The 20,853-nt window shown below is 50.1% G+C and overlaps 1 protein-coding gene across 4 annotated transcripts in view; it reads right to left on the reverse strand.

Moving 5' to 3' along the window:
- LSP1 (lymphocyte specific protein 1) overlaps positions 1–20,853 on the reverse strand; it is a 47,232-nt gene that overhangs the window by 17,276 nt on the left and 9,103 nt on the right. For 2 of the 4 annotated variants that reach the window (XM_053979430.1, XM_053979433.1), the window contains exons 2-4: positions 6,052–6,204; positions 3,782–3,871; positions 382–568 (exon numbers count right to left, since the gene is read on the reverse strand). In XM_053979430.1, coding sequence (XP_053835405.1) covers positions 382–568; positions 3,782–3,871; positions 6,052–6,204 — 430 coding nt within the window. Of the gene's footprint in view, positions 1–381; positions 569–3,781; positions 3,872–6,051; positions 6,205–17,756; positions 17,887–18,768; positions 19,193–20,853 lie in introns of those variants that run through there. The other 2 variants (XM_053979431.1, XM_053979432.1) reach the window with 2 other exon arrangements.

Here is a 20,853-nt window from a genome sequence, read left to right on the forward strand (position 1 = left end):
AGGTGTGATAAAGGCCGGGGAGAGAAAAACAAGCAGTGTAATTTAGATTTGAGTTCTCCTGTAAAGCTACTCACTGCCCACAAAGCCACAGGAGAAATAACACTTTCCTCCTCAGCATGACAGGGACATGGCAAAGCCACACCAGCTCTGGGAGCAAACACACCCCCCTCACAAAAGGGCAAAGGCTGCCTGCAGTGACCACAAGGCACAGCACACAGGCAAAAGCAGCACCAGCCCCAGGTTATGCCGTGAAAGTACATCTAATGTCTGCATGGGCTCAGCTTCCAGCAGCAATGGTGAGCCAGGACACAGGAGAGCAGCCCCCAGCATCAGCTCTCCCATCAGTCCTCTGAAAAGAAGGTCAGCTCCTCCTGATCCCACCTCTTGCTCAGCTGGTTCCTCTTCCTCCTGCGGTTCTTGAACCTCTTCTTTCTCCTGGCACAGCCTCTCTTCCTCTCTGATAACCATATTTTCCTCTGGGCTTTCCTGATCCAGCTGGATCTGCTCCAGTTTGACTTCTGCTTCTCTCACACCACTGTCCTCTTCTTCGTAGGACTGCCTCGGAGACCTAGAGATAGGGGAGAGATCAAAGAATAAAAGCACAGTTATGAGCCTACAGACACCACGAGGTACCTCACACCTCTAGAAATCCAATGTTATCACTTCCCCAAGCCTACAGCATACTGGGTATTCCACACTGGGGCTCACAGCCAGTTCCAGGCACCCAGATGTAACAGCAGTCACATCTCACTCCCCCCCACTTTAAGTGTCCAAGACTCAGCTCAACTAAGAGCTGTGGCAGAGCTGAAGGGATCTGCACATTACCAGCATCATGATGGGCAAAACCCATAGGAAAGCAGAGAAGAGCCCTCTACTGAAACCTCTGGCAGAGAGGACACTGCTACCATGATGTGGTGCTGGCTCAATTCCCTGCCCAGCTACAGCTAAAAATCCAGGTGCACCAGCACACCCTGCAGTCAAACACAAATCTGATGCTGCCCCCATGGCTCCAGCATTAATTCAGTGTGGGGCACCAAACAGCCCTTCTCTGCCTAAACTCATCTTCCACATTAACAGCCTCTTGCTGCAGGAGAGCCCAACTGACAGCACATGAGCATGCTTCTCAAGCTGAAGCTGAACTCTAGGGAAAGGCTACAGAGCCACTCCCCTGGAATCATTCCATGGGCAAAGCACAGTGCTTCACAAGCAATGCTGTACTGACACTTGGTCCCAAGCCTCAGTTTTGCCCACTGGAAAAAATTAGACCTCCACTCACATCACTCATCTCATATCCCAGCAAAACAAAGGAGCTACAAGCAGATGGGGTCACCCCCTGGCTTAGAGGTTTAAAAACCACAATGGGTTTGGTCCAAGATAATTGCTCCAGGTCTCCAAGGCTGCAAGAGGAGACCCAGGAGTATGTTTATACAATCAGCTTTGCAAGAGCAGAGCAGCCCATGCCTTTGGGCACAGAGACACTGGAGTACATAACCCCAGAACTCTCACTGGCTCACAGCCACACATCAAGCTGTTATTGCCATCTTACTTTCCCCAGCCAAAAGAGCTTTCTCCTCCCACCCAGTTCTTAGAAAATCGCCTGGCTTGAGAGAGCAGGGCTAGAGAGCTGGCTAGCAGGCAGCTGTCAAAGGGCAAGGCTGACTCACTGCTCCTCCCTCAACAGGCAGCACCAAAACACAAAAACAAGTTCCAACAAGACCTTTCCACCCACCTCTCTGCTGCTGGGAAGGCAGCTCACAGGTCAGCCCCCATCCAGCCCTCCACATTGACTACATGGGGAAAAAGATGATGCAGATGCTGGCTCGCTTGACTTGTTTCTCATCATCCTCTCACCAAGAGCAAACAGGCTCTGAAAGCCCAGGAAGCTAGCAGCTCTCCACCAGGATGCCAGCAATAGCTCCAGCTCAAGTACAAGCTCGTATTAAAAATTAAGGCCAGCAAACAGAGCACAGCCCATAGGATGCCTTTCACACCACAGCAATGCTGTATGGGAGGCAGGTAGGCTGGCACAGCTTCACTTTCTTGCACACAGCTGATAGCATGGATCTCCTACCTCAAAGAGGAGAGCCAGGACCAAAAAGAAAACATGTCTTAGCACCAAGGCCCTCAGGGGATGCAGGACCTGGTTTAGTTCCATCCAACAGAGAGCAGCTGTCTCCAGCCACTCTTTCACCACTTAAACCCCAGGATTTGCTTCATCTTCAGTTAAACAGGACCAAAGGGAGTTAGGAAAGCCTGACCACAGCACTGCTTGTCCCAGCACAGGGCACCACAGGCAGACACACAACCTACCTGTGCTCACACCACACTCCAAGCTCGTCCTTCAGATGAAGCAGATCCCCAAGGAGAAAGCTGCTGCAAGGACCTTACAGGGCACAGCCCCTGCTGTGAGGGCAAGCCCAGCCTTTGCAAAAAGCCTGCCCCCAGCAAGCCCACAGATCCTGAGCTCCTTCCGCTACCTCTCCCAGCCAGCCCTTAGCCAAACAACCTATACCTACCACTCCTGCTTTTGAAGTACCACCTCTCACTGATGGGCTTCACCTGCCAAGAACACCACCTCCCCTGCTCAGCACCCTCCCATCCCACTACAGGATAAACACAAGCATCACATAAAAACCCAACTAGAAATACCTGGGGAGGATAGTGTTAATTCCAACTAATTCTCTTTTGAAGGCCAAGGAGGGAGAAGCAGTAGCCTTTCTTTCCAGAAAAGTTCTTTGCAAGGGCAGCTGGAAAAAGAGGCAGCCAACCAAAAAGCAGATGATTTCTAATTGCTCCCACAGATGTTATAATTACATTGTGCTGGGCTTTGGAGGTGCTTGAGAAGAGTTTGTGGGGTCAGGGCTGCAAAGGTATAGCTTGCAACATGGTTTAGCCACAACGTTTGGAGAAAAGTAACAAAACTTTGAGCTCATTCTTATTTATTCAGCAGTAAATATTAATCTTAAGCATTTTTTCAGTCACAGAATAGTTTGGGTTGGAAAGGATCTTTAAAGGTCATCTAGTCCAATCCCTCTGAAATAAGCAGGAACCTTTTCAGTCAGATCAGGTTTCTCAGAGCCCTATCCAACCTGACCTTGAATGTTTCCAGGGAAGGGGCATCTACCACGTCTCTGTGCAAAGAATTCTTCATTGTAAAGAAGAGGCTATGCCAAAAATTCCCTACAAAATCAAGCTGCCAAGACAGCTGAGTCACAGAGTTCATGTGCAGGTAGATTGTATCCAAGGGAAGTGGTTAAGGCAGGAGTTTGGTTTCGTTCTGTAAAGGAGGAGTGATGGGAGGGCTCTCAGGGCTCTTTGCTGCCTGTTTTTCCCTCCTCAGAGAGGAGTCAGGCACAAGGTGGGCTGGGGCCATAACACCCACTATGCTGACATGAGCCAGGAAGCAGCAATAACTTAGAACAGCTTTTTAGGCTGGCCTGGATTATGTTAGAGACTGTTTCAGCCCCTGCAGCAGCTCAGGTGGCTTAAATCTGCTGTTGTCACTCCTCCAAACCCAGGAGTCCTGGCAGGCTGCCACTTCTTGGAGCACAAAGCTCAATCCAAACATCCCCAAAGCTTGGGGCTGTCCCTGGGCCATTCCTCCCTGCTAGCCCAAATGGCAGGCAGAGAGCATCTGTCCCAGTGGTGTGGGCCTATTCTGTCCTGCTGATGCTCCAGACTCTGGCCTCCTTCTTACACATGCTAGATTTGACCTGGGTTTGGTCACTGCTCCTCAGGGACATGGGTACCCCTCCCCTTGGTTCATCTATGTCTTACCCACCTCTGCTTGCGCTGCTCAAGCTTCTGGGACCAGTCACTGAACCCCTCATCTTCCTCCAGCTCCAAAGTCCCAGATGGCTTGAAGTCATAGCTGAAACACAGCAAGAAGGAAAATTAGCATGACGGGTATGCAAAAAGGCCTAAACCTGGCCTGAAATAGCCACAGACTGACACAGTCCTTCTCCTTTCAGTTATTCCATTTATTCTTCTCTGGGTGAGCTGTACTGTTGAAGATAGCCATGGCAAAATCATTGCAGTATCTGTGGCCCTGGCCACAAATGTGTGCTCAGGCTAATGGAAAAGCTCCCAGGGAGCAAGGGAGACTGGTTGAATGCTGTCAGAAAAGTGGCTGCTTCCCTGTGTCCCTCTGCAAACCCAATCTGAGGAGAAGCGCAAAGCCAGCACAGCCCCATCATCACCTCTTCAGCTGACGTCCATCCCTCTGGCTCCCAAGAACACTCCTGTCTTTCCTGCAAACCCTCTGTCCTCCTGATTATTTCTGGTTTTCTTTAGTGGGGGAAAGGGAAAACAGGAGGTTCACTCTGTCCCTTCCCTGGAGCAAGGAAATGCAAGGGTGGGTTTGAATTAAGGGGAGTGACATGGATAAGATGAGTCCCAGCATGGGAAGAGCCACAGGAAGGAGGAGGCAGGATTTACACAAGAGAGAATGAAGCTTTTCAGAAGATTAATAGCCAGGGCTGACTCTGGCTGCATGAGCAAGCCCAGGTGGCTGTCAGCAGCTGTAAACAAAACCAGGGAACGGCCAGAGAAGAAGAAACATCCTTGTGGTTGAGCCTGGCCCAGCAAGCTTTGGCATCATGGAGCAGGGAGCAAAACCCTTCATTTTAGGAGTTGTACTTGTCATTGCCCTCTTAAGCACTCATTTAAATTTGGGCTATGCCAACGGTCCTGTGGGGCCAGCAGCATGGCTCTGCCCATGTCAACAGGACTGGAGCCTGCAAGCTGAGTTACTGGGGCTGCTGCACACTGCTCTGGGCCTGAGGCTGCTCACAGCACCAACCAGCAAAGCAGAGACCAGAGACCTCATCTGCTGTTTTAAAGACCTTTTCAAATTATTTCCTAGCCCCTACATGAAGGGGGGGGGGGTTGGAAAAGCTAATGACTATTATTACTTTCCAGACCTTCTGTTTGCTTTTAGAACAGACTGAAGCAGCTCGGTCTGCAGAATATCACTGTGTATTTCCACAAAAGATTGTGAAGGTGTTTTGCAATGCTATTAAAAAAAAAAATCCTGAATAATTTTGGAAGTATCTTGGCAAAAAAAAAATCTTTTAATGGAAAAAAAAGGTTTTCATAAATAACTTTTGCTTTTTTCCCAGTAAAATGAAGATGTTGCTTCTCTGTGACTATAACTCCAAATCCTGCCACTACTTTTCCACTGTAGTATTCCATTCAATAGATTTAGAAATAAATTGAACACATAAATAGTGGTAAGACTGAGGACTTTGAGACAAGAATTTGGCAATTCAGAGTGCAGACTGGTTTTTCTGCTAGCTCCAGTGCTGCACGACATCTGGACTGCTGAACCATGGACATGGGGAGGCTGTAGTAGGATGTGGTGTGGGATGCTGGGGATGTCATCCTATCCCTTCTCCAGGTGTTTCCTCTCTGACAGTAGAGAGCTCAGCATCTCCATAAATGCCTCCTGAGCTATTTCCATGTAGGACTTGCCCCATTAAAGCACAAAGTTAATTTTAACCCTTGGAGCTGTGAACTGCACCAGCTCAGGTGCTGCTTCATGCTTCCCAGTGCCAGGGCAGCATCCTCCAAGGAAGGAATGGGAAACCCAGCCAGGATAGATGATTGCTTGCACTGTGATCTGCCTGGGATTGTGCATCACCTCCTCAAGGCACATCTGTCTTTGCATGTATCAGGAAACTCCATTACTTTTAGTGCAGGATGAATCCAAAGTTGAAATTTAACCAAGCACTGAAATCACTGGCAATAGGGACTCCCTGCCAGAGCCCAGCCTGCCCCAAGCTGTCCCAGTGTCAACTCTCAGGGCAGTAAAACCCCCAGCCTCCATCCAAGAAAACTATCAATGCGGGACTTGTGGGGTTTCCTGCCCAAAGAAGAAAGCACACTGTTTGCTAGTGTGCACTAAATCCCCCAGCCCAAACCTATCAGAGAACTTCTCCATCTTCCCCAAACCACCCCAAACAACGGGGACACACACCCAGGGGCTGCAGGAGGGGTTTGCTGCAAGGAAAACATGTGTTGCTGAAGTATTTGTCCACGGGTATTTCTTACTGGTTTTCCTGTGCCAGGGCCATGCTCTCTGAGCATGGGACAGTGCCATTCAGGCCCTCTTCTGCCTGGGACCGCAGCTGCTTCTCCCGCTCCCGCCGACGCCGCTCTCTCGCCGCCTCCTCCTCATCTTCCACGCTCCACTGCGCTGTCAGCCTGCCAAGCCAGAGGGAAAACCCATCTTTAATGCCATCAGGCAGTCCTGTGAAACCTGGTATGAATCCTCTGAGGTGTCTGCGCTCCCCCCAGCAAGCAGGAGCCTTCTGCAGATGAGTGCTCCCACCATGAGCAGTGATCCTCCAAGTGGCATCCTCACCTCCATCAGCACAGCTTCGCAGTGGGACTGACTGATGGGCAAGGACAAGGTGGGACACAGGGACTGAGAGAGGGGTGAAAGAGAGCTTGCAAGTCTCTAGAAGGAAGATGTGGTACATATCCTCTTCCTACCTGCCTGTGGGCTGAAGCCCACTGGACAGCACCATTCCCTGCAAAAACAGCTTTGCACCCCCGCTTTGGAAGGGTTTGTAAATGGTCCTGCAATGCTGCAAGGTGTCTGAAGGGTTTGCAAAGGGTCTTGCAGTGCTGCAAGATATCCAACACCGTCATATCAAGCTTTAGCCCACAGAGGGCAAGATCTGTACGCTGGGGATGAGTTTCCTTAGGCAGTTGAGCTGCTCCTGCCCAACCAGAAGCCAAGGAAACAGTGGCCAATGGCAGCACCTATGTCCTGCCCTGCTTTGCCCTGCCTGGCTTCCTGTCAACCCTGCGGAGAAGAAAAACCTGCCCTGACTTCTCCTAGACATCTCAACTGCTGGACAATAATGCCTCTGTGTGCAGAACAGCCTCTTGCATCCCCAAGGAAGTGATAAGGCGGATGCCACATTCCTTCTCTGGTGATAACACCAGTCCAGTCACTCCCCATGTGGGATTGGCTCCTGCTCCACTGGCAGCACCAGCTGAGATTCAGGCAGAAAGGGACATGCCATGGGGGGCCACCAGTCACCCAAAGGGCCTGTGATGGCAGCTGGAGCTGGGCAGGTCTGATTGTAGTACGCAGGGCTGATGTTGGTGCAGATGCCTCCTCACCCCACTCACCCCTGGCTCAGCCAGGTCCAAAGCAGACACAAAAGATGTTTCCCCTGGCATTTTCAAGCCTATTTATAGAAATGTCTTTCAGGAAAGGCACACACATGGGAGCTGGGAAGTCGATCTCCCACCAGCAGCAGGACCCAAACCAACCTGCACTTCCCCACCTCAGGCACACCCTGAGGACCACATTCCTCTTAGGATGAACCTGCTCAATGGGAGATACAGTGCAACATTATTCAGATTGGAACAAAGAGCCTGTGAAAAGTAAAATGGGGAAAAAACCCAAACAGAAATCCTTAGTTGAGACATGTTTCAGCCCAGTTTGAGTGAATGAGCGGCAGGTTTCAAGTGACTCCAGGAGTGCCCTCAGTCTGGACTATGAAGAACGTGAGAGGGCCTCACTTCACCATGGGTCTCACCAAAAAGCTGTTTTCTTTTGAAGTTCAGAGCAGATACCTCCCTATCCCAGCAATGAGGGAGGAAAAAAGCCCATTGGGATTAACTGATGAAAAACGTAGCCTTTCTAATTACACTGTGAACCTTGCTACCCTTTCCAAGGAAGACTCACTCATAGCCTATTTTACTCTGCAGTGCGAGCAGGACTGTTGAGCTTAGCCCCAGTAGCATCCCTTTGCATAGTGGTCCCACCACCACCCTGTCAGGAAGCTGGGGATGACTCCAAATCACTGCCCTCCCAAACTCCCACCTGCCTCAAGGCAGCAAAGCCAGGTTGGGAGCCCAGTGAAGAAAGGCTGCCCATGCCTGCTGTGCCCACAGAGGAGCAGGGAACAAAGCAGACCCCAGGACTAGCCCAAGAGAATGCTCCACTGCTGTGCAGTTACTGTCTGCCTTATTTTGGGTGGGGTCCTTCTGCAAGCACCAAATTCAGCTCTTTCCCTTTTTACCCCCTCATCACCCCTTGCCACCTGGGTCTCCATGAGGAACAAAGCAGACCCAGACCCGAGCCTGAGCTCCCCTCCTCCCTTCCCTACTCATCCCACACTCCTATTTATTATTTTTCCTCAGGTTCCCATAGAAACCCTTGTCTGTGGACCTGGCAGGAAGCCAGCATGTTGTTGTTTTGGTTTTTTGGGTTTTTTTAAATATATAAATGAAGTCATTCATTAAACTCTGCCATGATCTCCCTCACTTGTGTGACAGCTCCAGATAGTCTCCAATTCAGAAAGGCTCTTAACCCCCTCTCGCCCATATCGCCCCAGTTACGAGAAGCAAAGTCCATGTTTATGCCAGAAAAAGTTAGATTTTTATTAAAATCTTTCACTCCTTCCTCCAGTTCCTTGGGAAGCTGCTGCAGAGGTGGTGCTCCACCAACACCTCCAGCTTGGCCAGGGCGCTCTGGAGTGGGGGGGGGGGTCCCTTCTGATCCACATGAGCTTTCCACACTGTGAGAGCAACGTTGGTTGGCAGCCCTCTCCCTTTCCCAGTTGGATGTGACTAACTCTCCCCATGACCTCACCGGCTCGCTATTCTGTCCCTGCATCCTTCGAACAGGCTGAGGAGAGAGCCGGGGGCGACCGTTCTGGGCAGAAGGATTTTTCTGCAAAAGCAGAGAAATAACTTTCCCAGCTCCCCTTGCCACAGAGCAATCCCAGCTTCCAGGTTGCCCACTGCTGTGCTGGGATGTGTCTCAGACACTCTGCACATCCTGGGGGGCTGCAATGCTGGGAACACCATGGCTCTGCTCAGCAAAAAGGGCTGCAGATAAAGCCCCCACAGATTCAAAGATACCAGCACACTCCAGCAAACACCTAAACCTAATTTCTTTTCAGATTCTGAGCTCTCTGTCATGCTCAAATAGGCTGGTAGGGGAGTGAGGTTTAATAAGTGATGCATTGGGGTTCAGTAATCACACTAACAAGCAGAGGAAAAAGGATGATTACTTTTGGACTGACCTAGCAGCACAAATATTTGTCTTTAGTGAAAAACAAACAAAACAAAATTAAGCAAAAAAACACAAGCAAATGAGAAACTAAGCCTTGCCAAAGTCCTTGTGTTTGGGTCAGCCAAATGGGTTTGTTGGACCCCAGACAAAATGTGCCATTTCAATTTGGACAAGCACAAGTGTGAGCAGGGGGTCAGCTGTTAAATTGCCTTTTGAAGCAAAAAGGTGGAAAGATTTAATTTCTAAATGGTTCCAGTTACTAAAATGGGGCCATGGTCTCCCGTTTGCTCTAATTGTTCACAACCGCATTCAGTAACTCAACGTGCTCAGCCCACAGTGGTATTTCACAACCGTCTTTCCCAATTCTAGAAATAATTACCCAGTGCTTCTAGATCAGGCTGATCCCACGTATCTTCTCCTCCAGCCAGCACTGCCCCAGATTCGTCCCAGGCTGTGGAGGTTTGGGGGAAAAGCAGAATCATAGCTGCCAGTGGGACCAAGAGTTCTCAACTTCATTTCACCCATCACAGGATGGGGAAATGGAAAGTAAGACTTGAAGCTTGAGGAGAGGCAAGATAAGCTACAGCATGCTACACTCCTGAATCCAGCCACCTGCCTTTACAAAATCCCTCCACAGAGGGATTTTCATGCAATGTGAAAGGAAATTCACCCCCTTTAACAGACTTTAGTGTGACTGGAGAAGGGAGGAGAAAAGGTAGAGAGACCTCAGTGACCCAAGTAGCCCAGAGCTGTGGCAAGATTTGCTCCAGCAAGAGCTCATCACAGGACTAGGTCATTTCTCTTACACAGTCCCTACATCTCTGCCAACAGCTTTTGGATGTCTTGGTTGAGCCAAACATACTTTGTGGAATGGGCTTCTCCCTTCCTGAGGACATCCTGCAGGGGTAAGGATGAGCTGAAAGCACTTTGGTTCAGCCATGCCCAAGGAGACACTGCCTGCAAGCATTCGGGATGCTTAGATTTCTGCTCTGACCAGGGCCAGCTGCCTGTTTCAGATCCAGCTCTTGACCTCACCTCCCTCTGGACCCCCAGCCAAGGGAGGGGCTTTATTTCTGTTTGCACTGCAGAACACCTCTTCCTGCAGCACAGCAGTACAGGCACCCACACTCTGACTGCCCTGTTCCACATGGCCACAAACGCCTGCTCCAGACAAGCCAGCATGGCTGGGAAGGTCACATTTCCTTTGGGCAATTCCTCACCAGCACTTGAGGAGATTTTAATATTCAGGCAAGGGAAATTTCTGGCAGCAGATGAGCTGTGTTTAAGGGAAACTCTGTAGACTTCAGGAGTCTTTTGCATGGTTGACGGCTCAAAGGAAGCTTTGCTGGCCCAAACCCAACCTTCAGCACTAAAGCTAATTCCAGAAAGGAAAATCAAATGCCTCCCAGAGGCTTTGGGCATTTGCAGACCTGCGCCAGAAAAACTCAGGAACCCTCTACCAACACACTGGACATTCCTGTCTCCTGAGCTCACCGGGGTACCAGGCCAGGAGTGTGTTGGCTTTGGTTGCCACCTCTGTTGGGTAGGTTGTCCCCACAAAGCCTGTGCACAAGAGGGAAGAGGTTTTGAGAACAGGATTTAGGAGGAGCCAGGTGCAACCCCAGAAGACACATTACCCCATCACCTGTGAAAAACCCAGTGTCCACCACAGCTGGAAATATCCCCTGGGAGCCAAGGGGCTACATGAATTAGAGAAGAACTGGGAAGGGCGGCCATCCCATCTCCACTCTTTTGAGGTTTGAGGAAAGGGAGATGCCAGAAACCAATACAAGGGACCTTCCCCTTCTATGCAATCCACTGCAGCCTGCATTGCCCTGTCACAGTGCCAGATACAACACCAGTGCAGAATATGGCCTAGAACCATCAATAAGTTTATCTGCTGCTGAGCAGAGCTGCCAGGCTTTATTTCATATTGCATTTATCACACAATTACAAAGGGCCCTGACTGTTGGCAGGAGATGTGCAGCTCACCCTGTCACACAACAGGGAAGAGGCCACCCTCCGAAGGCTACAACTCCCTCACCCACTTGACCTTCTGCCAACAAATTAATCACTTATTAGTGGCATATAATGGCTCTGTGTGACTGAGTCAAGTATGCTGAAATACACAGATAATGCCTCCACTCATTTCATTCAGGACCACTGGCATCAGGCCACCACAGGAGTCATGGGTTTCCATGCCTTAGGAGTAACGTGGCTGGATAGCAAAGATTACAGCTGGGTCATCATCCCACTGCGTAAGGAATGGGGTGAGGATAGCAGTACAATACAGGGAGACTGAGAAAAGAAATAAAATCAAGAATTATGATGTCACATCCTGAAGTTTATTTCAGCCTTGCCTCGGGAGAGTTTTTCTAGCTCTGAAAGAGCAGCATGTCAATCAAAGGCAGCCAGAGATACTCCACAAGCCTCTCCCTCCCATACATTCATGTAATTCCTCAGCTGCATTGCTCCGTTCAGAGTCCACATGACAGAGTTTGAACAAGAAGGCGGGTAGGGGGAGAGGAAAAAATGCATCTATGTACTTCACCCTCAGCCTTTTTCTCATACCAAAATTCCCAACACCACACGTAGCTGTGCAGTCTCCCTGTTTCTCCTATAAATCACGGCTCACCTTCAGGATGTGAACATCAGGATAGAGCTGCTTCACACCCAGGAGTGGCCACAGAGCCCATCTCCACCTCCTGCTAGAACTGGGGCTGTGGAAAGGCACAGCATGTACAGGGTGATAAGGACACACCAAGGCATCTGAACAGAATATGATACATCCTAAATTTTCATCAAGCAGAATAGAAGGAAAACCACATTTAGCATCGCAGAGTTCTATCTCCCTTTTAAAAATAAAAGCAACTCTTCTTTTGTTAAACCGATCTTGGATTTCCTCCAGATAAGCACATCCTTTTTTTGCCCTGAGAAGGATATGCAGATGTACAGCCATGCATCACATGTGCCATGTATAAAACTCTGCCTAGTTTAGCCTTCATTAAATCCCCTGCGAAGATTGACCTGTCACTGTGGCATGACAGGCAGGGAAAGCCCTAGGATGTTAATTTACTGCTTCCACAAGCAAAACAAGACACACTTGAGAAAGCTGGTGGCAAATGGCAGGAGCAGACCCTGGAGAAGGGATGAAAACCAGGCTGGTCCTTCATCATGAGCTTCATCTGTCCCCTCCTGCCACTCACAGGACTGTGGCTCCAACAAGGTGCACGGAATGCTCCATACTTCCAGACACCATAGGTTATGCACAACCACTCACAGAGGCATGAGGCAACCAGTGGGAACAACTGTTTCTTTTTATTATTATTGATTTTAATCACGGCAGACAGAATCCAAATGAAGCGCCTCCAAGGTGATTAATTGCACCCTCAGGACCGTGGGTCCTTAGCACACAGATAGGCTGGTGCAATCATGTATCAACATCACCGGCCCGGAATTTGGCAGGGGGGAGGAAAGGGCTGGAGCCCAAGCCCTCCCAGCACTCCACTGCATTCAGTAGGTGTGAGAAATCAGTTCTGGGTATGACCTCGAACCATGGCTCTTTCCCACAGTCACTCCATCTCAGCCCTAAGGTTCAAGGAATTGGAGGGGTTTTCCTACAGGGCAGGAAGTCTGGGCTATGTTTTTGCAAGGGACAAGCATGTCAGAGGAGAAAATAGACATGCCAATGAAATGCAGACTGCCTTACCCAGCTTTTGTATTTTATTTTTCTCCTCCTTAAGAGGGAAGCAAGACTCCACAGCCTCCCTGCCTTGGCTACAGTCAGCTAGCATCTTTCCTGATACACTCCTGCTGGTAAACAAGTCTGAGCCTCGAAAGGTGAGCAATTGCCTTATCTCTGCTTCAAGCCGGGATTAACAGCAAGATTCGTATCAGCGTGGTGGTTTTTACAGCACAGCTGGCTTGTCCCTCACTTTGCAGCCCTGGGGGTGAGGCGGTCCCCCCAGCAGCAGGAGGGTGTTTGCTGTTTGAGCACTGGCAGGAGGCCGTGAGAATGCGGTGCTCCACTCCCTGGGAGAGTGGAGGCTCTCTTTGTTTATGGCCATCGCTGAGAGTTGTGCTGCAGCAGGAACCAGAGACAGCAGCAAGCCCTCGCTCCCTGCTGTGCCAGGGCAGAGCGTCTTCATGAGAAAAAAAAGAGTCTGCCCCAAAATACTGATCCCAAAATCCTGTGTTTGAGGGCATGGCACCCCATCTTCTTGCTGGGGCACTTGGCAATCCCAGTTGCCCTTTGCCCACCATAGAGCTGAGGAACGGTGCTAATGCTATTTGATGCTTCATTGAAAGAGTTGGAAATGCAGGGAGAAAGACAAATCAAAAAAAACTGGAATGTGAAAGTTAGTTTTCAGACACTATCCCAGCTGCAAAGTCTCAGGCCTCAGCTTCTCCAACCAGTGCCCTTCTAGATGAACCACACTCAGACATACATGGCGGTCCTTCTCCAGACTATCAGAGGATGCCAATAACCTGTGGTTGCAGCCCTGACGGACTCAAAGGCTCACTACAGCTTCCCAAAATTTCCATGGGCTCAAAGTTCAGGCCCTGAACATCCAATTGCTTGAGAGTAGGTAAAAATCTGAGTCAGGCCAGGCTAAAGGCAAACAAGACTCATGCACTGGTTTCTGGGAAAGGTCAGTGGTAGGTGGAGTTCTGACAAAACAAACCCCAGGGCTGGAAAAAATCTGGGAATGGATCCACAGAGTTCTCAGAGGGGACAGATGAGCTGCTTCAACTGGAGAGAAATGATGAGCTGTTATCCTTGGGGTGAAAGCTGAGGGTGGGCACCTCACAAGATACCCAGAGAGGAACTTACCCACCACACACTGGCTTAGCCCTTACCCTCACCCTGCCCCACAGATCAGCTGGGCTGCAAATCCCCAGGTTCCTCCTGGGTTGCAGAATACGGTGGCATCACTTTGCAAGCAGCTGGCACCACAGAAGGCACCTGGAAATCCACTAGGCATGCCATCAGTTAGGCCCAAAGGGCTCTCCTGGATGCTCCTCCCTGCCAGCAGCCTCTGCTCATCCTCCCTTTCCATCCGCCCTCTGTTTGTGGGGTCCACAAAGGTGCCCATCTGTTCTGCCCTGGCCACAGCTATGGGGCATGGAGGGATAAAAAAAATGAAGGCCACTAATAAAAACATCAAAACAGGGAAGATTCAAGAAGGGAAGCACCATTGGCTCCTCACGACACATTGAGGCAGCATTGCAAAGCATGAATCACACTGATGAAGGCCCTGTGTCCCCTGGTGTCCCCATGCAGGTATCCCTCCCTCCTCTTCCCACACAACAGCTCTGCTGCTGGCTCATTCCTACACATTTCAGTTTCCCCATCTTCCCCTAAAGAGCTGCCCCACTTCTTCACAGCAAGAATTCCTTGCCCCCTACACCTATCTACGAGCCAAGGGAGTTGAAGCAAAGTGGTGCTGCAATAGCCCCTGGAGGCAGCAGCTATCTCCCAGGCAACAAACTGTGCCCAGACCATGTCCTGGCATCAACCACACACTCCCACACCCCACAAAAAATGTTCTTCCCCTTCAAAGCACCATCCAGCCCTCCCAAGTGCTTCAAGCTCCTTGTTCCCAGCTCAGCACTCAGGAGGTCAAGACAAAAATACTGGAGTAGCATCTTCCCTGCTGAGACACATCCTGGCAAGCTTCAGGAAACATCAAATGCAGGCAGAAAGGAAGGCAACCCACAGAGCTGGGCAGAGCCCCCATATCCTGATCAAACTAAATATTACACTCATGACACGCACCAAAATTCAAGTTCAGGGAATTTTAAAGCTACCCCTAGTGCTGAGAAACTCTAAGCATCACCAAGAGCATTGCTTGAAAATGCAGTAACGTGTTGTAGGGAGAAAGAAGCGGCCCTGCAGGCGCCTCATGGGTGCCAGGACATGAGTGCTGAAGGTGGTAAGCACCTCATCACATATAGCAGGCCAAAACATGGCACTGTGCAAGATTCATTTCAGATCTCACATTCTGGCTTCCCATGTTAATGACTCCACAGAAGATAACAAAGCAAAAATCCCATCCTACAGAGTAAGTAATTAGCTCTATCCCATGATCAAATTTTCTGACCTGTTTTCTTCCCCTGAGCTTTTTCATCCGCAAGATTCAGCTCCCTTTTCCCACAGGAGTATTTGTATTTCAAACTCCATGGCATTGCAAAGACATACAATTAGAGACACTGGTTTATTTGTTGCTCGTGCAGCAGCCATACTCTGGAGCCCCTGTTCTGGACCCCATTGTGCTGGGAAGCAAAGGGGGGTTGTAGCGTGTAAGAACACTGTACTTTCTCCTCAAGAACAAATCACAGCTCGCTTCCTAATGGCACCCCAGATTCAGCTACATGCCAGATAAAAGAGACAAGAGCAGCAGTGCTTCCACTCACATCCATATGCCCACACACTCCACCCCAGGGCAGCACATCCCAGCCAGGCACCCACAGCCCAGCGATGGGGACACCACTGCAGCAAGCCACCACAGCACCCAGTGGGAGCAGTGTCAACCACGGGCCCAAAAATCCAATTCCAAGGAGCAGCACAGCTGCTTTACAGAAAGGCTGATTTGTAGGCTAATTAAACAGCCATATTCTTTTGTGAAACACGTCAGGCTCGATAAATAGAGGGAGAGTAAAATTCCAGCAGAAGCAGAACTGAATGAATCGACATGACAAGTGCTGGATCCCTATCTTATTTATAGGAATTCATTAGAAGGATAAGGAGAAAGAGATCGTGATAACAAGATAGAGTGGCTCATGTTTGGAGAGGACTTAAAAAAATACAAAGCCTTGTGGGCATGTGGGGGATCATCACTGTAAACTTCCTACAAAGGGAGAAGTATTTCTCCAGTGATATCCTGATAGAGAAAGTATGCTGGACAAGGGGAGTGCCTGGGCACATGGGCCAAAGCAGGGAAGGTAGATAACCCTGCAATTGCCCATTCTTCTCATACCTTTCCCAGGCAATTACTCAGCCCCTCGTGCTCTGCAGTTGCAAGGCCTAACCCCGGGCTCTTTTCAGCCTCCAGCTTTTCACATGCCAATGGAAGGTCCCTGCCTGCATCTTCTGCAAAGCCACTGAGGAAGAAGGAGGGCTAATTTTCCAGTCCACCTCCTGGCTGGGCAGAGGTGAAAGATGTTTCTGTGAGTACTGGCTCAGTGCTTCAGCCTCCAGGTGTCTCCAGTGTGTCCTAGTGACCCCAAGGACACCAAACCACTCCAGAGCACCGTGTGCACTAAGCCTGTCAGTAGAAAAGCCATTTCATGCAAATCTGACTCCTGGGACAGATATTCAGGTGATGCTTCACCCATGGGCCCCTTTGTCTGAAATGATGGGGTTTTGTATCAAGCACAAAGCAGGATGATTAAAGCATTGTGACTCAGCTCTTCAACCCAAAATTCACAAGACTTACACTGGTTTCTGCTCAGGAACCCTTAACCCAGCTGTTGGACAGCTGGTAAGCAGCCCCTGTAGCTGAGCAATGCTCAGAGAAGGTAATTCCCTGGTTATCCCCGCTGTTGCCCTGCAGCAGGAGCAGCCAGGTAAGTCCTGACACCACACTGATATCCCCAGTGCTCATGGTTATGGCTCTGAGCAGCTGTTTTCACTGTGTGCTCCAGCTCTCCAAAGTACTCAGACACACCAGAAGAGCCCAGGACCTACACAGTGTAACCACTCTGTTGCAGTTACCTTGAGACAGAAAAAAGCAGACCACAGCAATCTTGACAGCAACAATACTTCAAGCCAGGAGCCTCAAGCCATTCACGAAGGAAGCTCCTTCCTGCAGCCAAGGTGGCAGGACTTGCAGAGCCAGCCCCACAGCTGATCTCAGGAACTCCAAGAGAAAAATACAGCTGCAAAATAGGCTATGGTGTGTATGGAGCAGACCCTGCCTGTTCCGCTGTTGAATCCTGTGAGCACAAGTGAGGCTTTTTGTGTGCAAACCATGGAAATCCCTCACACCCCGCTCCACTCCTCATCTGTAAAGCAAGACTGGAAAACACAGCCACAAAGCTAAACCTCAGTCAGGTTAAGTGTAATAACCCCACTCAGGAAACATGTCACCTTGTAAAAAAGTCCCTTTGAGTCTCTGGGACACCAAAAGTCCCTTATCCAAAGCAGGAGGAACATGGAGATGTCACTCAGGACAGGAAAACACCCCTGGTTTAGGCAGTGCTGAAGACAGTTCTTTGAACACCCCTTTTCTCTGCATGAAGCACATGTGGTTCATCTTGCTCTCCCCCCCCACCACCATCTGTCACCCTGCAAAATAAATTACTACCCAGATGTAAGCAGGCGATTCCCACCCCAGTTCATTTGCCTGGCCCTCCTCAGTACCAGCTGGCCCCAAATCCGAGCTGGTCCCTGCCTTCTGCACAGCCACAGAGGTTTCCCTACCCCTCACAAGCTGCTGATAAAGCCCTGCTCTGTAACAGGGATCAGATCCCAGTCCCCCTGGGCTGAGACCAGGGAATGGGTCCAACAGGCCAAACAAAAGATGAACCGAGAGGAGTCAGTTTCTCCTGCCCATTTTCCAATCCAGGGGCCTGTGCAACCAATGGGAGCTTTCTGCCAACTTCCCTGGGTCCAGAAGGGCAGAAAGTAGCAAGGACTGGATGGGCTGTAGGCACCCATTTACCTTCCAAGGCAAGAAACTTATTGAGAGATGAGGTTTAGAGGCTACATTACCAGTCAAGGAGATCCCAAACTGACTGGAAAATGCCTGGTGAAATAAACCCTGCCATGACATCCTCCACTTCTCATCTGGAGACCAGCAGTCACAGTGAGCACAAGGGAGCCAAAGGCAACCAAGATGCAGAATGTGAGTCCAGCACTGCCTAATTCCACCTCTCACTCATCCATCTGCTCAACTAAATATGAAAAGGTGAGAAGTGCCTCTCTTCAGCCCAGTTAGGGCCATCAGCATGGCACACCACCATCATCCAGAGATGGATCCCAGAGACCCATGGAGGGAAGCAGCAATTCTAGCCCCCAGGGAAGAGCACAGTGACCACATGGCAGGGAAATCTCAAAGCCAGCAGACAATGTAGGCGTCCTCCCGGACTCAGCGCCGGCTGACAAACGGGAATAAGCCCAACTGAGCCATCCACCTCCCTGCCCTCGCAATTATACTGAGAGAAAGGTTCAAAGTACTATTGTGATCAATTAAATCGAAAAAAGAGCAGTGTCAGCTTGCAGCCCTGGGAGGATCCAGCCCTTTACTGATCTCTGAATGATAAACGCGCATCACAGCATGCACAACGTACAGTTCCTGCGGGGAAAAAAGAAAAATCCTTTTTCTAGGCAGAAGCGTTCAGCACTCAGTAGACACAAAAAGGCACGTACTGAGACATCCCTTATAGGGAGAGGGGAAACCAGCGGCTCAGGTGAGTGTCACAGTACAGTTGTGCTCAGTTATTTCATTTGGGAGCACCTGGAAAAGCCATCAGTAAGTTCAAATCTGCTTTTCTCATACAGCTTTAGGAGAGGAGAGGGAGGGTTATCTATTATCCTTCCTTCCAATGCATGGGGTCTGCTGGAAAACCGGGGTAAGGACGAAATTCCGCCGATTTAAAGGGACACGAAGATGGTCGGTCTGAAACACACTCCCTTTCCCCCGCGGCGTTCCCCACCGCGCCCCTCGGCGCGGGCACATCTAGCGGGACCGGGAGCGGATCCCCGCGGGCAGGTGGGCGCTCACCTGATGAGGTTCTGCAGGCCCTGCTTGCTGGAGTTCCTCCTCAGGATCGCGCTGGTCATGGTGGCCAAGCCGCGGCGGGCAGGGTCCCGCTGCTGCCCCCTCCCCAGCGCCGCAGGCAGCCACCCGGCACTGCGCGCTCCCGCGGCCCCCTCTCCGCCTTCAGGAAGTTCTGCAGCTGGTTTCCTTTTGTTTCTGCTAGCCCCCCCTGCTCCACACCCCCGGCTTGTCTCCTCCACCTCTACCTCCTCCTCCTCCTCCCCCTCTGCCTCGTGGAAGTGTCACGGGAGAATTTCTGGGGGCGCAGCCGCCGGCGGGCCCCCCAGCACAAAGCCCGGCGCTCCCCTCTCCCCTGCGAGGAGGATTCTCTCCTGGGTTTAACTCTTCTCTCCCTCCTTCATCTTCTCCAGCCCCCTCCTCTCCCACGCCCTTTGTTTTTTTTTTTGGTTTTTTTTCTCTCCTGTTTTTCCCCACCTTTACCAGAGTTTTTCTGATTACACAAAGCAACTAGGGAGCAGACATCCAGGCTGGCAACTTGCACACGATGGTCTGTAAATCACTGCTGCTCCATTCACAGCAGAAGTCTTGCATGAAGGTCTCACCTCCAAACAGTCCCTGCACATCCGAAGGTGAGCCAAGAGTCAGATTAACACGAAAGGGGCTTAGCACTGTGAAATGCCACACCAGAGGAAAACGCTCTCTTGGAATGGAGATAGCAGCAAGATTTTGGGGAAAGCCACAGAGCTGCAGCCTCAGACAGGCTACACCTTGCTTCTGCTCTCAAACATTGGCCCCTCACCAAGTCACCCATGCATCAGTTTTCCCAGACATCAAACTGGCCAGGAGGCAAAAAATTTGGCTAAATCTGGCTTGCCTCCATAAAACACTGATATTTCAGGAGATAAAAGTGCATGAGTGTTTGATGAAAGACTAAGATTGCCACCTGCTAAAATAAAATGCCCATCTGCCACACATTCAGATGGTTGTTCTTCATGCTGCCTCCTCATGGGAGTAGTCTTGGGAGGAAAAAACAGAAGAGTCTTTCTCCCTAAACTGCATCTCCTGGTCCACATGTGTTTTTTTGGGTGAAAAGAGAACCTCTACTATGCCAAACCAACAGGTGCCTGGACTTGTACCTAGCAAGTTCCAGCCCTGCCTTGTACTTGCACATTATGGTGCTCATGGCATGGCCTGCCCATGTTCCCCAAGGTAAGTGGGAATATTCCTCTGGCTGTCTGCAAAATGGGAGGAGTTATGATGGAACCACTCTGCTGAGACCCTCACCTTCCTTCTGCTTTCAGTCCCTCTGATCTCATTTACATGTTTCCTTTCAATCTCTTCTACAGAAATGTTTCTTGATGCCTCATAAGCTGTAATGGGGAAGTTGCCCATAAAATACACCAAGAAATATCTATTAAAAAAAGGAAGTGCCTGCCCTCTCTTCCACTGTCTCTTAATTTCAAAACAGCTTGGTTTTTTTCCCTGCGGGTATTTGCTAAGCATCATCTAAGTGATTATGAACGACAAAATCCACAAAGCGCAGACACTGATGCTGGCCTCACTCTGTGGGCTGTTCAGATGATATCACACTGCATATTTTTCTTTCTAAATTCAGTGAGAATATGCAAGAGATCCACCACAAAAGATCTCTTGCTAAAAAAAAAGCTTGTTCCAGCCCTGCAAGTGCTTGCAGGAGTAATTAGGTTTAAGCATGTGAGCATTCCTACTGACTTCACCACAATTGGCCAGAGTTGAAATGAAGTGTGCACCTACAGGGTTTTCTTTTTGGAGAGAATGGGCCCAAACCTGCCTGACTCCCATGGTCCAAGCCAGGCAAGGAGGCAACTTGAAGGAGCCCTGGCAGGCAGAGATGTATCTCGTAGCCATGGGCCAGCAGCAACTGGGGTTGAATGAAATCACTGCAAGTATTCTTTATTCAGGCAGAGATGCCACACAATCCTCAGGGAGCTGAGGAGGGGCAAGGAGGAATGCAGCCACTGTCATCAGGAGAAGGCGGGAGCCTCCTGGAGGTAACAGGACGCTGTTACCTGTGGAAGGCAAAAGTCTCTGTGTAAATGGGCAGAGGAA

Source organism: Vidua macroura, chromosome 6 (assembly GCF_024509145.1).
Source record: "Vidua macroura isolate BioBank_ID:100142 chromosome 6, ASM2450914v1, whole genome shotgun sequence".
Lineage (NCBI taxonomy): Eukaryota > Metazoa > Chordata > Aves > Passeriformes > Viduidae > Vidua > Vidua macroura.